Source organism: Chanos chanos, chromosome 13, assembly GCF_902362185.1.
Source record: "Chanos chanos chromosome 13, fChaCha1.1, whole genome shotgun sequence".
In the NCBI taxonomy this organism is placed as follows: domain Eukaryota; kingdom Metazoa; phylum Chordata; class Actinopteri; order Gonorynchiformes; family Chanidae; genus Chanos; species Chanos chanos.
Window position 1 is genome coordinate 16,958,814 of NC_044507.1, and position 15,730 is coordinate 16,974,543.

Genomic DNA, 15,730 nt, shown 5'->3' on the forward strand with positions numbered 1-15,730 from the left:
CAGAAAGCCGTGGAACAAATGAGGAGGGCCATAAGCAGGTATGTGGTGTCTTCGCCTGTTTTTATCCGATTTTACTAATGTAAAGAATCTTGGCAGTCACAGTTAATGAGACATCTGTGCTTTATGGAGTTGCAACATTACTGTTTCCTGAGAGGTAAAGGATAAAAACGTATTTGAGTTTTTGAGAGAATAATCATTTCATTTCCATTGAAGACTGCAAGATGAGAGTTCATCCTGGGATTCCTTGATGAACAAACATAAGTGTAAAGCAGAGGAACTGGCCAAGTGAGTACATACACACTTTTTACGAGAGCCTCTCAGTCTTTTAGAATTTTTCATTCCTCTCGGTCATGAATGAATGTGGTTTACATTTACACCGGGCCGTGTTGTGCATTGCAGACGTGTGGAGCAGGGACAAGAGAGAGGTATAATATTAGACCCAGACAGCGTGGCCCAGTCCTCACAGAGTAAACTCATCCTCAGTAAACCAGACTACCGCAGCTTCCTCTCCAGACAACAGCACGTACTCAGCACAGTGGCTTTGCTGGTGAGAACCCTCATATGTTGGATGCCTTTACACTGTGACATCAATGATGTACTTAGAATAGGCTGAAAACATATTTTTATGAGTAATCATGTTCTAAGATGACAATTTTTAAATACATGTTTGATGTGGAGATATTTCATGCTGTAATGATGTAATTGCCTATGCAGTTAGTGCTTTAGTGTTTACATAACATGAGTGAACAGATTGGGCTCGCTCACTTCCAAATTAATCTTCACTTGTCGTTGCATTCACAGATGGACACTCAGTGTAAGATGGTCAGGGAGCTGCAGTGCTTCCAGGAACAATCTCACTTACTAGTAAAGGAGACCAGTGCCAGGCTGGGTAAGGGATACTTATGCCTATATGTGTATGAGCCAAATTCATATATATATTCAAAATGATCCAGTCTGTGTGGAAGTGTTGGATGCCATGATTAAGATGTATTATTTTGTATCTTTTCTCAGCCTCAGATGCTGGATTCCAGAACCTTCCACATTCCCCGGTCAGAAAGTTACTAAAGGGACCAGTGACTGCTGTGTCAACTTTGTGACTGTTGTTTGAGAGATGTCACATTGTCATGCCTAATGTACAGTCAGAAACTGGCAGAATGTGTGTGTGTGTATGTGTGTTAGACAAGTAATAATACACCCTGGATAAATAAACATGCCAGATCTTGTTAACAGTGTCTATTGCTCAGTTCTTTATCCCAGTGAATTATTTCTCAAACTAGAATGTTTTCTCTCTCTCTCTCTCCCTCTCTCTCTGTTAATATATCTTTAAATTTAAGAAATGTCTGAAAACATTTAACACGATGCTTTAGAAACTGATGAGTTGTTGGAAATAAAGCGAGGAGAGAAAATGAAACCATGACACTGTTGAACACTAGATGGCAGTATTCTCATTCATTTCTGATGCAAATGTGTATATATTAGAAATGTACATACTCATACCTGGTAATCTTACCTTTATGAAATTGCTGAATTCTTACATTCCTCTCATTTTGTCTTCCTTGTAAGTTAAGTATTCAACTTTGATTCCTGTGGACATATTAAAATGCTTCTTGGTGTTTTGTTAAGTTCTTTTCTTAATGGTTCTTAAAGATTACTCATTAAAATGTTACTATGTTTCCTTCCAGAATTCATCATTCATTGACTGATTTTTCATGATACAGAAACATGCAGATGTATATTCTCTCTTTCATATGTTTGTACATAGATCACCCCTCAAACCCTGGTGCACACCATATTTTTTTCTGTATGTTATGTTGATGTACATGAGATAAAGAGAATAAAAAAAACACTCATGACTGAGAATTCTTTACATATGCAATATGCTCTTGGTTATCATTCTCCGAGGGTTTCGTGGAGTTTTAAGCTTTTGTTTTGAACACTGTATCTTTTCCACCTCTGTGTGTCCCATGATCGTTGTGTGGGGCCCTCCCCTCCCCTCCCCCAAAGATCTCTCTCTCTCTCTCTCTCCCTCTCCCGTCTTCTCCATCTTCTATTGCTGGGGCACTGAGGCAGAACGAAGCCCTGACATCGTGTCACTGATTCACACTCCCCTCTGCCATACTTTCCCTCTCTCTCCGTCTCTCAATTCCCATCCTTTCTCTCCATCTCCTCATTTAACACAAGTAGTAATTATCATGGGAGGTGTTCAAGGGGTCCTTTGGGTGGCAATTGCTACTGATGCTATGCACAATGTCTTCAGAGGTCAAAGCAGGTTTGGCCCTCTAACAGCAATATCATAAAAAAATAAATAAATCACAATCGTTAATTATTTTAACAATGAGATTGGTGTATTGGCAACCCAGCTGGATTATTTATTTATTTATTTATTTATTTTTTGTGTGAATAGTACAGTATGAGAGATACCTCTGAAAGTTCATCTTTCTATTTGGTGTTCTGTGGAATATATTGTGGTTCGTGACAAGAAGGAGGAGGTATGGGGAAAAAAAAAAAAGCGGGGTGAAGTCCACTGCACTGGGGGTGGCGCACAGCAAGAGAGATCGATTCTTATTTAGATGAAAATGAGGCTGAACGCTTGTGGGCTGAGAGAGTGCATCTGCCTCAACCAAACCTAGATGAGGCTCCTATTCAGACGACTAAAGAGAAAAAAAATCTTCATGTCTTCAAAGACAAGCTGTTTCATCAACAAGTAAAATCAAAAATCCAATGGAAGGAACAGAGGTGTTCAGAATTTTTTACCTGCAACAGCTATTTTGAATTAAAATTGTTTCAACTGATTAAAGTAGAATAGATTTTCAAAGAGGAAAACTTCTGACCAAAACAAACACAGGAGAGTTTGAGAAAAAACACTAATGACCTGTATGACTGGGTTACAAAAGCTGTTTCTCTGCACAAGAATGTTTAAGTGTATTCTGTTTTACTTACCATTTCTCCTGAAACAATGTAAGCTAACCTCAAATGCAGAGAAAAGAAACAACTAAAAAAAAAAAATGTGTACGCTATAAAATTACATGTTATGCCCAGGCAAACTAACAAAACATCAGGAGGAAACATCTGTTCAGAATCAACAATTCACTTCACAAGTTAGACTAAAAAATACTCCATTGAAATAACCTTCCTGATATACAAACATTCACTCAATGGATTTCTCTATCAGTGATATTTCAAGAGCTCCTGTGATAGCATTTCCTGAGTTTTTGTTCATTCAACATCAATAACTCATATTATGACAAAGCTGTCAGACAAACATTAAAGAAAACTTTTGGGGGTGTTGTTTAAAGCAAGCAGGAAAAAAAATGCTATTGGTCACCACAAAATTAATTGCTTTCTGGAAGTAACTGAAGGAGGGGAGAAGAACAGTGGATATCCCCACTACTCAAATTCATCTCGGAAGCACGAAGGAAACGCTGTGATTATATGTTGACGATTTGGTTCACCCCCCCCCCCTCCCCTCAGCCTACATCCTTACTCACATTTTCAGATTGATTGGTGGCGGATTGTAGCTGAGGGATGTGCCGATCGTCAGCATAAACCACAGCCAGTTTGGTCCCTCTTCCCTCTCCACACACCCATCATCTCACGCTGTTGTGATGCACCAGCCCTCCCTCCTCAGGTCCTCTAACCATTCGTTTGAGAAAACTGTCGTTCTCCTCTGAGTGATAAACTGCTACAAAACCGTCCACGTTCGCAGAAAAAAAAAAGGAGTCCTACTTGTTTTTAATCTGCACTGTCTGTGCACTTGTAAAAAAAAAAAAAAAAGACAGATTGGAGGTTTTATTATTTGTAAAATGTAGATAACAGCCTACTTCTGTAGACCTTGATGTATTTCTGCTTAACTGTAAATTTGGGAAAGAAATCAACAGATATTTTGGAAGGCTGGACCTTTTGTTGTTGGTATCCATCCATCAATCTAGCTTGAAAATTCTTCCTTTAATAAGTAGCAAACAAGTTTACTGCTGCCTTGCAGTTCGCTGAACCCTGTTAGCTCTTTCAGAATCAGAAAGCAACCACGAAAAGAGCCACAACAACCACAAAACTGAGTTAGGGTTTTTTTATATATATATTTTCATGCAATTTGCCATTTCTTCATTTTAAGGAATTATCAGAGTATAGGTCTCCAGAGAGTCCAGTTTCCACATTGATATGTGGATGCAAAGCTGTTCATGAACGGGTTCAAGATGGAGTGGATCATTATTGACCATAGATTCCTCCTCCATCCAAACCACTGTTGAGTAACACCACTCAATTATGCCTCTCCATCTAGCTGCACCTTACATTTCTCATATCATTATCCAGTGAGAATCTCCGACCAGTTGTCAGACCATACCTGTGTAGTTTGTGATTTTCTTTTTTTTTTTTTAGATAAACAAACTGACATAAACGCATACAGGCTTTTAAAGTCTTTAGTTATGACGTGGTTTTTAGTAACACGAGGATTTAAAGGCAGTCATGATGTTAATATACTCATTTAAACACTTGTCTACAACCAGAAGTTCTCATAGAACCATCACTACATTTTCTGAAAAAAATACATATTCCCTGACGAAATATTAAATAGGTTTTCATTTAGGCATTTCGTTTAAATGCCCGTGACTTTGGGGAAGTATATGAGCCATATTTTCTTTGCTTTGAAGGTAAACCCCAATTAATCAGATTAATGCATTTGACGTTTACCGTCTGTAGATTTTAAGACCGTCTATCACTGTGCGCTGAGACATTTATAAGAAGTTACAGAAATACACTGTTGATGTGCAGTGATTTTGAAAAGAATTCGAGACAGTTTATGAATGTCACGTTGAGGTTTACGCCGAACATATCACTAATTACCTGAGAATAATGAAAGTTATCACTTTTATTATTCTTAAATCTTCTTAACTGAATCCATTTCCTGCTTCCTGATGCCTCCAACCGATTTACACATATTTCGTCATATCAGCGTTCGACTACGAACATCGAGATTATTTATAAAGGGGGGGATGAGTTGATTAGTATCAACGCATTGCCCCTAGAGGTTTAAAACTGTATGACAACGTCCAATGGGCTATGACGTAGCGGTTAGTATCGACTAACCTAAATGGGCGAGACTACAGTGGTGTGCTTGCTTAGGAGTGGGGGAAAAGGAAAACCACTGAAGAAAGGAGAGAAAGAGGGGGGCAAGTCATCCACGACAGCAAGCCTAGAGGAAGGATCCAACTAGCTCTGGCTGGCTGGGATGGAGCTGAGCATTTTTACATTTTATCGTCTTAGCCGTTTCTACATATTTTGAACATAGTCCCCCACTTCTGTTCATTAGGATTTAGGTCCAGTGAATGTTTGGGGAGAGGAGCTAAAGGAACCAGTAACGAGCTGTGGTGTCCGTTGAGGACCCGTTGATCTAGCTTAGCTACATGATCTTGTTGTTGTTAGCTTTATAGCTAGCTAGTTAGCCTCACTGCTGTACTGAAAGGGTAGCCAGGACTAAAAGCAAGTCCATTTTCGTTTATCGACTTGTTCAAAATCGCACGAAGTTCTCTCGGCGACTGTTTTCTACTCGACATTGCGTTTTCCAGTGAAGTATAATACGTTAAGAGGTGTCAGTTAAAGATAGCTAGTTAACGTAATTACATTTTTTCCACGGACTTGTTCTCTCAATTAGCTAACTAGCTAGCTTGCTTTCTAGTTGGTGTAGTCCCCTCGTAGACAGAAGAGCGGCAGTCCACGTTGAAAATTGTGTTGCTTACCTGTCATCTTGAAAACACAGATTAAGTAGGTACGGGCGTCTTTGTCTTTAATTGTTTTGCAGTCCGGGCGACTATATAATTACTATTAGTTTAAGTGGCTGTTAGTTGGCTAGTGTGTTTGTTAACGATGCTCTGGCCCCCTCTTTCCTCCCACTTTTGGAAAACAATGCATTGTTTTGAGGATACACTTTGAACTACCGCGTTTGAAATACTTGATGTAACTACCAATAGGGTGGATTCAGCGTGCAGTTTTTGTTCTTCCATTAAGTTTTTATTCATTCGTTGGTTGTCCATATGCAGCATAGTTTGTGTTAAGCTCATTTTTTTGTGCTACTCGCGGTTCTTGAATCTAGTTTTTTTTTCTTTCGGTCAGTGCATGTGATCTGGTGTTTTCCTGTGTTTTAGAGCAAAGATAACATTAGTTGCAAACATTTATGTCAATTCAAAATCAGTTGTCTTCAACGCCCCTGTCTGATCTTACAGTGGGGCGGAATAGTGATTCTCTCTCCGTTTCTTTTTCCATAGGGTTATTGTAAACGTAGAATCACTGGCCTTAGTATATGGTTGCGCATTCAGATTTCTCCGTCTGTTGTTAAAATTTTTATTCGATTGCTGGAGTTGAAACAACGAGGTTTTTTTGAAAGTATGGATGATCAGACCCGGATGCTCGCGGGTCTGGGAGGACTCGGTGGACTATCCCAAGCCGACGTTGGCGACCCTGATTCGGTTCGAAAGCAGCAGTCCCTCGGTCAGCCACAGCAAGATATTGGGGATATTCTTCAGCAAATAATGGCCATCACCGATGAGAGCCTGGACGAAGCACAGGCAAGGTAAGACACCTAAGGAATAGATAAAGCGACCAGAGCGCGTGGATTCACAACATCGAAAAAGGCATGCCAGGTTTATCCTAGAAAACATTCAAAATTGCACAATTTAGACCGCTATGTTTAGTTTGCGCACACGTGTCTTGTGGACTGGTTCTTTATCAGGTGGGTTCATAAAATTGACTTTGACTCGTGCTTGTGAATTATAGGCTAATCGTTTAGTCATTATAAATAGTTGCAAAATTGTCTCATGCTTCCATTTTGCTAGATATGGCATTAAGTTACAAGTACTGGCTATAGTAAATTTCTTAACCGTACACACAAAAAAACATAAGCACACACGTGTAATACACAACATTAAGCAAATATTTTAGATTCATCACTACTCAAGCTGTCACAGAGAATCATAAAATGTAAAATCCTTGGACTGAATAAAGTTTTGAGGGCTTGATGCAATTAAAATGTCACTGATCTATTTGGTGTATAATGAGTACATATGGTAGATTGTAGTGTGGGTGCTACTGTAATTCTGCCAAACGGTTGATTTAAAATTTGCGATTTAACAGCTTTTAAGTTTTAGTTGAAGATCCTCATCAGAAACAAAACAAGATTGGCTTTTCTACGTAACAAGGTTAAAGATTCACTCTTTTGGTATGTGCCTTAAACTCGCTGCATTTAAAAAAACCCGACAATATTCCGTATTTGGCTCATTGGCCATTCTGTTGTGTCATACTTTTGTGCATCCCAACTTTTATTTTTGGAAATGGTTTGCAATAGCACTTTTCCGTCAGTCAGCCAATTGATCTAAAAGTGTGGAGCAGTTGTCACCACGAGCACATGCTTTGTGGAACCATTTGGTGTTTGTGTCGGCCAAATTGTGGACCCCGCTAGATAAATGAATTTGATTAATCTGCTACCTTGTCATTAGCATAGATAATCAGGGACTTCTTAATTAAGTCATCGCCGTCATGCCGAGACCGCCGTCAAATTGATGTTTGTCATTTTTCTCAGTATGGTGTGAAGGGGGTCGAATCGACCCGAAAACGTTTGATTTTTAGGGGGGGATCACATTTAAGCTTCAAGCATCGCGTGAACACGGAGTATTTTGTAATCGTCGCCGGCACGTCGCCGCGTGTGAAAATTGGTGTTTTACAATGAATTACTCACGCGCGGCTGAAACGTGGTGTGGAAGAGATAAGGGAAGGTCATCTCAAATGGAAGCTTGAGAATTCGAACAAAAGATGCCATCTAATGTGAGATTGTGGCTGCCCTGTGATGTGTCATTAGCTTGTGATTTTCCACCAAACCATTTGACCACCTGGTTCTCTTAATTAATTCACTTCTCTTTCACCCCCTCCCTCCCTGGTGTTCATCCTTTTCATTGTGTGCAGGGCGCAATCAATTCTCCTATAATGTGTACGCGAGTGCAGCTGTCCGCAAATCGAGTTTCTATTAATGAGATGGGGGGTCGCTACACGGGCAGGTTGTGAACACAAGGATATTGCTTTTTACGGTTGGATTATAAGTTAAAGGATTTATGGCTAAACATTCCCTTTGAAATACCCTCATATGTTGCTCTGACTTCATACTGTCTTTTAACACGCGACTGAACTGACTGATATAATGCGTTTGTAATTTCACTGTAACGTCACGTAATTTAACACGGAGGCATTTTTCTCTCACACTCGGCAGAGAGCGGCAAGTGAATATAGTTAATTCGGGTTTTTTTTTTAATTAAATAATTTCGTCACGAATGCTTGGGAATTCAGTATTTTTATTTATTTTTAACTAGTAGTTATTAAACTGATTAACTCTGGCAGTCGAAGCAGCTCTGTATTTTTCTTGTTATTCAGAGTCTGCAACTTGACCTGCTAAGGTCTCTTGTTCCACCAGTGAATTTGACAAGGGTACCAAATTTAAAACTAAACGATTGATAAAACTGGCTTTATGGCGCTGTCTTTGACTTGTATTTAGTATATGTGAGTTGTGTATTATTTTAACCATTAAACGCTAATTTCTTATCCTTACATGTTTTCTTTTCCTCTGGACATTCAGAGTAGGTCATTCTGTGGCCATGTCCAATTAAACACGCAGAGTGTCATTAAGATCTCTGATATCATGAAAGAAATATTGGTTTCTAATGTGGTCTGGCATACCACTTGGTCCCATGGAATGATTTTTACCTGTCATGGTTGTAGATCAGTTTGAGATGAGAAAGGGTTACATTTGTTTCCAAATGTACAGTCTTTCACATTACACAAAACTCTCAATTTCCACCATCATAGTTGAAATCTGTTGTATTCATTCTGACCCACAGAACAATTCACATGGATCTGAAGCAGTCTTGTTCAGTTTACGAGGAGTTTGGACATGTAAATAGCAATGGATTTTGGATGGATCATGAAACTCTGTTCGTGGAAAGATTATTCTTGATGTTTGCCATTATTTGCCTAGTAAAGCTTTCTTGTGGCTTTGGGAAAAGGCCCATACTCATCCTTTACCATTGTCAAAGGGATTTCTGGAGATAAACATAGGAATATTTTCAACTCACAACTGAGTGATGTGTCAGTTTACCACACGTTATTTTTGGAATGCCTCCATGAAAAAGGGGAGAAAACGTTCATTTTTGCAGATTTTTTTTTTACTGTGCTGTTCATTCAAATTCAGAATTACCAGACAAAGACTGATAATGTAGAGGAATGATTACACACAGAGTAAATTTTATTGTGGCGCTTGGTCAAAAGAAAAATATTTTGGGGTGCTTTAAATCTCTCATCACTTGGACTTAATGTTCTAATGATAGTCCTGTGTTTGTATTATGATTCTTTCAGGCACCTTTTATGAAGTGAACTGCTCAAGCTAGAATATATGAACAAAACATTGTTCAGATAGACCAAGCCCAGGAAAAGATCTGACACCCGTGTTCTGCCTATCCATTTCACCCTGGGCTTCGACTCAATGTTTAGACTATGTAAATTATAGCTTTTTCAGACCAGCGGTAGACAACGTGCCGGAACCACATGTCATTTTTAATGATATGTGCTCCTCTTGGTCTAAACCTGTGTGTCGAGAAAAGCCAAAGAGTATCAGTCTCTTCATGACGTAGGTACGTACGTACAGCCAGACGCACTCTCCCTCATCATGGCGGAGCACCCAAGACTCAGGCTCGCTCGCCGGCAGTGTAGCAGGATGGGAAGGGAGGTGTTGTCTGGGCGGTGGAAGGCGATGCCAGTACTGTCTGTGCTGGCTGCCCTCAACCTCTCACCCTGTCGCCCTGTGTCCAGATGCTGGCCAGAGGAGGCACCGACGCAGTGGGGCGGAACAGATGACCCCACAGAGGGAGGGGGAGCTGGGGGGGGCACAGCAGGGTGTGTCCTGCCGCTCAACTTCCAGCACAGGTCAGTACAGGACTGCATGTGCACCCCCCCCTCCTCCTCCTCCTCTTCTCCACCCTGCTCATACCCTCCATGGGGGAAAGCCCCCCCCCCCTCCACACCCACCCACCTACTCATTCCCTACAGTGATTGAATTCACTCGCACAAAGTGAGACAAGCTTATCAAACACTGTTGCATTCACTTGCCCAGTGACTCACTTGAAAAGAAGTTGTGATAAGATATTATCATTTCGTGCATATTTTTGCTTTCCGTATATGCATGAGTTGTGTTAATGTACAAACAAACTTAGTTTTATGCGTTCGTTCCCTTAGAAAACAATTGTATGTATATTTCTACATTATCTTTCTGTCATTATTTAACAATCCTTAAATTCCAGGTTTTGTTTATGAAGTTGTCCTCTGGATTTTTATAGATATATTTCTGAACCGAGCCCAGGATTTGTTTTGGTTTCGTTTTGGTTTTTTTGCTTTTTTTGGATAAACACATAACGTTACCAGGGAGGGCTCTTTGTGCTCTGTTTTTTAGAAATTAAAGCACTTTCATACCACAAGTTAGTTCATTTCACATATGCGCATACTCTATTTAATGCTACCTGATGTGATCCTGAATGTCTTTGCAATTTCTCATTCATCTGACACACTTGAAATACACTACGTTTGAATCAGTCCACGCACACAGAGAATCCTGTGATGTGGTTCGTCGTCATAAATGTCACATCCTCTCTGTCCTTACCACTTTACAGGATAATGATTCATTTTTATCTTTAAGTGTGCTTGGTGGAAACTTGTTTGTCAGTTACAGTATTTGTTTCCTTAGGCCTGAGGGGTTCACACTCACACATAAAATTTATTGATAACATAAGTGATGGATAAAGATTAAAACACTCTGTGGGACAAAATTCGCCTCTGAATTTTTGAGCGGTCTGTCTTTAGACCTTTCATGACACTCCAGAACATGGCCTAAATGTGAGTGTAAGAGATTTCAGACTTTGCCACCGCCTAGTGTGTCACATGTACTAACACAACACGTTTGGCTGTCTTCGCTTTCATAATAATTAGGTTAATTAAACAATCAAATAGGTTGGTGTGTTCTGGATTTGTACTCGATTAAACTTCTCAGAACTCATCACTGCTTGTGCTAGACTAGAATAGATTACTCCGTATTAGGCTTACACACATATGTAACCTACTCAACAAAACTAAGGCTTATGAACTCTTTAAAATGGTTGAGGTTGCTCATGCATGCGGTAAGATGGATGGAACTATTGGTAAGAAGAGGGCCTTAATGTTGAATTGCCACCAGAAAAGGATGAGAGAAAGTGTTTTTCTGTTTAGGTATTATGAGTTATTAGAGTGCAGTTTTGAAATCTGAAATTCAGTGGCCAATACATGAGTCATAAAGAGTAATGGGGAAAAAAAAATCTAGTATGTGTTTTCCCTCCAGTTATGATTATACAGAACGTTACATTTTGTGGATCGGCATAAAGAAACCTTCAACGTTTGTGGCGGTCGAATCAGAAAGATGCCATTAAACCTCAGACATTTTCCTTACCTTACAGCAAGACATATAAGGACACATTTCCTATCTGTGACTCTTCACAAGGGCAAAGGAAACATGTTTAAGTACAGGTGAATGGAAACCCAGAGAAGTTCAGAGGTCCTGATTTTCTCCAGGACAAACAAATATGGCAAACCGCAGACAGTGTATTCCCACAGTATCTACAGAAATAACTTTCAGTGACTTGAGATGTAACATTTTTTGTTGTTTTTTTTTTTCTTTCTATCTTTTTTTTTTTTTTTTTTTTTGGACCTGGCGCTGGGCGGGCCTGATTAGAACAGTTCAGGTTTGTGGTTTACCGCACTTTGTTCCCTGTGGAGTTGCACCGGTGATCAGAATTATGGGATACAGTTTAGTTTCCAGGACATGGAAACCATGATGCATCTGTGCACATTGAACTCTTTTTTTTTTTTTTTCTTTTAAACGACAGCCTCTTCTAAGTTTCACACAGTCTAATAGAAACCAGATAGAAGAATTTGTCATCGGTCATACCCTTTGCATACCTGATAAAGAAACCTTGGTTAGAGTTTTCACTGTCTGTTCAGGTCAAAGAAGAGGTGTACATCTGTGTCCTGTCGATGGTCTTTGTGTTGGGTTCTGTTAGGTGAATGAATGTGAACTGGAGTTTAAAGGAGTGAAAAGACTGTGAAAGGGGAAGATGTTGCTTAAACAGAGCTTCTCCCAAAAGACAAATTTAAGACCATGCTTCATTTAACAGCTCATTTAGCTGTGGTGAGTGTGGGGAGGGCTTTTATGGCATCCTTTCCATCTAAGGGCATTCAGAATACTTCCAATGCCTTGTTTTGAGTTTGAAATGATGGGATGCATTTAATGTTGCAGACATTTGTCGATCACGCAGTTTTTGACTCTTCAAATGTACGGAAGACATTTTTAAGAAATTCACTGGTATGGATGAATAAGTGATTTCGATACACGAACTGTGTAATTAATGTATAATTAGCTGGTACTAATTTCTTGTGCCCTCCAACATACTACGTCTTAGTACGGAGAAAGGAATTTCTTCTGTACTTTTTTGGAGTAAAAGGACAGTCTGTGGTTCTGTCTAACACACGTTCTCTCTTGTTCTCTCTCTCTCTCTCTCTCTTTCTCTCCCACAGGAAACATGCCCTTAACTGTCACAGAATGAAGCCTGCTCTCTTCAGTGTTCTTTGTGAGATTAAAGAGAAGACAGGTAAGTCACCCCTTTGCTTAACTGGAGCGTGCCGTCTTTCCAAACAAGCACAGACTCTCCGTATTCCGTGTCCCTCATAAGACCATATTGATTATGTATTGATAATTTAGCTGCTCGGTATTGATCTTATTTCGGCAGTGTCAGATGTTTGAACGCAGATAAATAAGATTGATGACGTTACCCGCTCACCTGTTGTTAGCTACAGATCTCTGCTCTCCTGGCTGTTTTGGTCATGATCATTGTGCTGTAGACCATAGTGTTGAATGCAGAGTCTGTACCTACTGATCCTGCTCCCCTATCCTCAGCTAAGGTGACTGCTTTTGTTAATTAGCTTGGAGATTATTCGATTACTCAGGAAAACACCGCACTACGTCTGGACATACTTAGTGGCACCTTTTGTGTTGATTAGATGCTAACCCTTCGTTTTATTTTTGTTTTGTTTTTTTACATTTGTAGTAATGAGTAATGGACACAGCGCTATGAGCTAGCCTCACACCCACAGCCAGTGTGTCACTGCGGCTGGCTAAATAACTGCTTAATCCCCCTCCCCCCCCACCCCCTTTGTTTTTTTGTTTTTTTTTTTTGGTCTGATTTTGCTTTCTTTTTCAGTGTTAAAGACAGAGGACAAATTGTTTGCGTCAACAACATATGCATAATCAGAGTTAGTTTTCTCTTTATTTTTGTGTGTCCTTCCATCCTGTAGCTTTCATATTCTCTCCCTTTTCTGTAAAAATATTGCCACACTAGCATTGAATTATAGAGTGAAAGTAATGTGCACAGGCCTGTTTGTGGCGATCTGTCAATAGCCAAGCCTTGCTTTCCTCTAATTGGAAGCAAGTAAAGGCTAGGCCAGAGGAAAGAGGGGACGGAGGTTGTCCCTGTTGCCAGGGCAACCTGCTGTCTTATTTACCTAATGTCATTCACTTTGATTTTCACATTTAGCCTGCCAGTAGAGAGGGGTTTGGGGTAAATGTTGCCGTGTATGGAGGAGGGTGCCGGAATTGAAGGCCAGTAGAGTGATGGGCTGAATTGTATTTTCTTTCACTACAGTTTCTGTAACCAAATCACTGCCTAGAATCAGTGCTACACATACAGACCTGAAGTCACGAAATGCTTTTGCTAGGATGTAATGGATATGGTTACAATGGTAAACATAGAGCTCTTTGGTTTGGTTTGTACTGTCCCAGGTTTAATTCAGATACACGGTGGTTGTGTCCACAATTCCCAACCACCTCATTTCTGCTCATCCTCTAGGCTGTAGTCCATATAACTGCTCTGTCTTCACCCCCACCCCCCGCTACTCTTAAGACCCACTGCTGTTTTTACTCTCTGCTTCTGGAATATGAATTAAACAAGGAGCACGCTTCTGCACTGGATTGTGGGAGCCCTGATCAGTAGTCTTCGTGTCTGCAGACTTTCTGCTCTCTCTCTCGCTCTCTCCCACTCTCTCTCTCTCTCCCCCTCGCTCCCCAGCTTACTTTCTCATACACATTCATACACACACACACACACACACACACACACACACACACACACACACACACACAGGGAACAGCAGGGATAAAAGCAAACAGGAGCTTGGGTCTATCCCTGCTGCTTCGGTCTAGTCCTCTCCTCCTCCTTCTCTCTGCCTCGCTCTCATTCTTGAAAGAGAAGACTTGCTCTGAACTCAGGCCTTTGATATGGTAATGGGGGGGGGGGGGGGGTGGTGCTGAGGGTGGGGGTTAGTGGAGAGTGGGGGGAGGGGCGTTTGAATTCCTCCGAGTACTGCAGTTGGGTAGATTGTTTTTATTGTTAAGGAAATGTTCTACTCAGATGCAAGTCCCTACTCACCAAGACTTTCCTTTTCCGTCTCTCGCTCTCTCTCTCTCTCTCTCTCTCTCGCTCTCTTTCCAATGTTAAACCCTACCTTCATACATACGAAATTCAACTTTCGCTAATCCGTCCGTCTTTTAAAAAAAGAGGTGAAAAGAAAATGAAACGAGTTTGGTCTTTTCTTGTTGATTCTCACTCCTCCCTCTCCCCCAACCCCCCCCCCCCCCCCCCTTCCCAGTTTCTTGAGATCTCTGACAATAGATGTTTGCATAATGAGTTAACTAGACTTTAAGTTCAATATTATTCTAGTCTAGTTTACATTGGCTTTTATTTATTTAATTTTTTTTTTTGGTAATGGAGCAGAGTCATTCTGTTTGTCAGATTTGCGTTCACTGAGTCAGCGTATGGTTAGCGTATTATTCATCTACGTGTGTCCGTTTGGCTTTTGTCACCATGTCGTTCATTTTGCCACGCATTTATCTGTTTGCATTGTCTGTTTCTGTCTGTCTCCCTTTTTTTTTTTTTCTTTCTTTTTTTTTTTAAACAATAGACACGTTACACAGGTGACAAACACTCTCATGGCGTAGGTAGACGGACTGGTCTTGGACAGAGGTTATGACCCACAGTTTTCACACGCTTTCACTGTAGGCAACAAATCTTTGCTCTGAAAAAGAAAATGCATGAGATGCATTTACACTCTCAATCCCAACAGATATTTTACATTAAAAAAAAAAAAAACGAACTTGGATGTCCATTATCGACCATTTGTACTCTGAAGCCTAAAACACATCCTTTATTTCTGTAATTCAGACTTGAACACTATCGGTCACCATGGTTACAGAGACAAAATAATGCCAGCAGTATGTAGGAGCTACCGCTTCTACCATTGTAAATGTCACATCTGTGCACAATACCCTTTTCCATGTCCACACAGTTTCTTTGGCGTGTTCTTATCTAAAACCAACGGAAGAAGGAGAAACGGGTTGATCGGACTCACTTTCATTGATTACTCCATATCTTGCTTTTGGGAATAACACCCAGCTTTGGAATACGACACTAAATGACACTGGAATGGGGATTATAGCGTATAGATTACGACTAGCTGCAAAACTGATGAGATGAAGTTCAGTAAGAACCTATACCTGGAGTTTCCAGTGCTTCCATATAAATCTTGGGCCTGTAAAGGAAAGTTGAGCCACGTAACTCGTTTC

The 15,730-nt window shown here is 40.4% G+C and overlaps 1 protein-coding gene across 2 annotated transcripts in view; it reads left to right on the top strand.

Moving 5' to 3' along the window:
• The first annotated feature begins 5,170 nt into the window (after positions 1-5,170).
• Positions 5,171-15,730, top strand: part of pbx4 (pre-B-cell leukemia transcription factor 4) — a 23,875-nt gene continuing 13,315 nt past the window's right edge. For both annotated transcript variants that reach the window (XM_030789970.1, XM_030789969.1), the window contains exons 1-2: positions 5,171-6,565; positions 12,631-12,704. In XM_030789970.1, the coding sequence (XP_030645830.1) occupies positions 6,381-6,565; positions 12,631-12,704 (259 nt within the window). In that variant the 5' untranslated portion in view covers positions 5,171-6,380. The remainder of the gene's footprint in view (positions 6,566-12,630; positions 12,705-15,730) is intronic.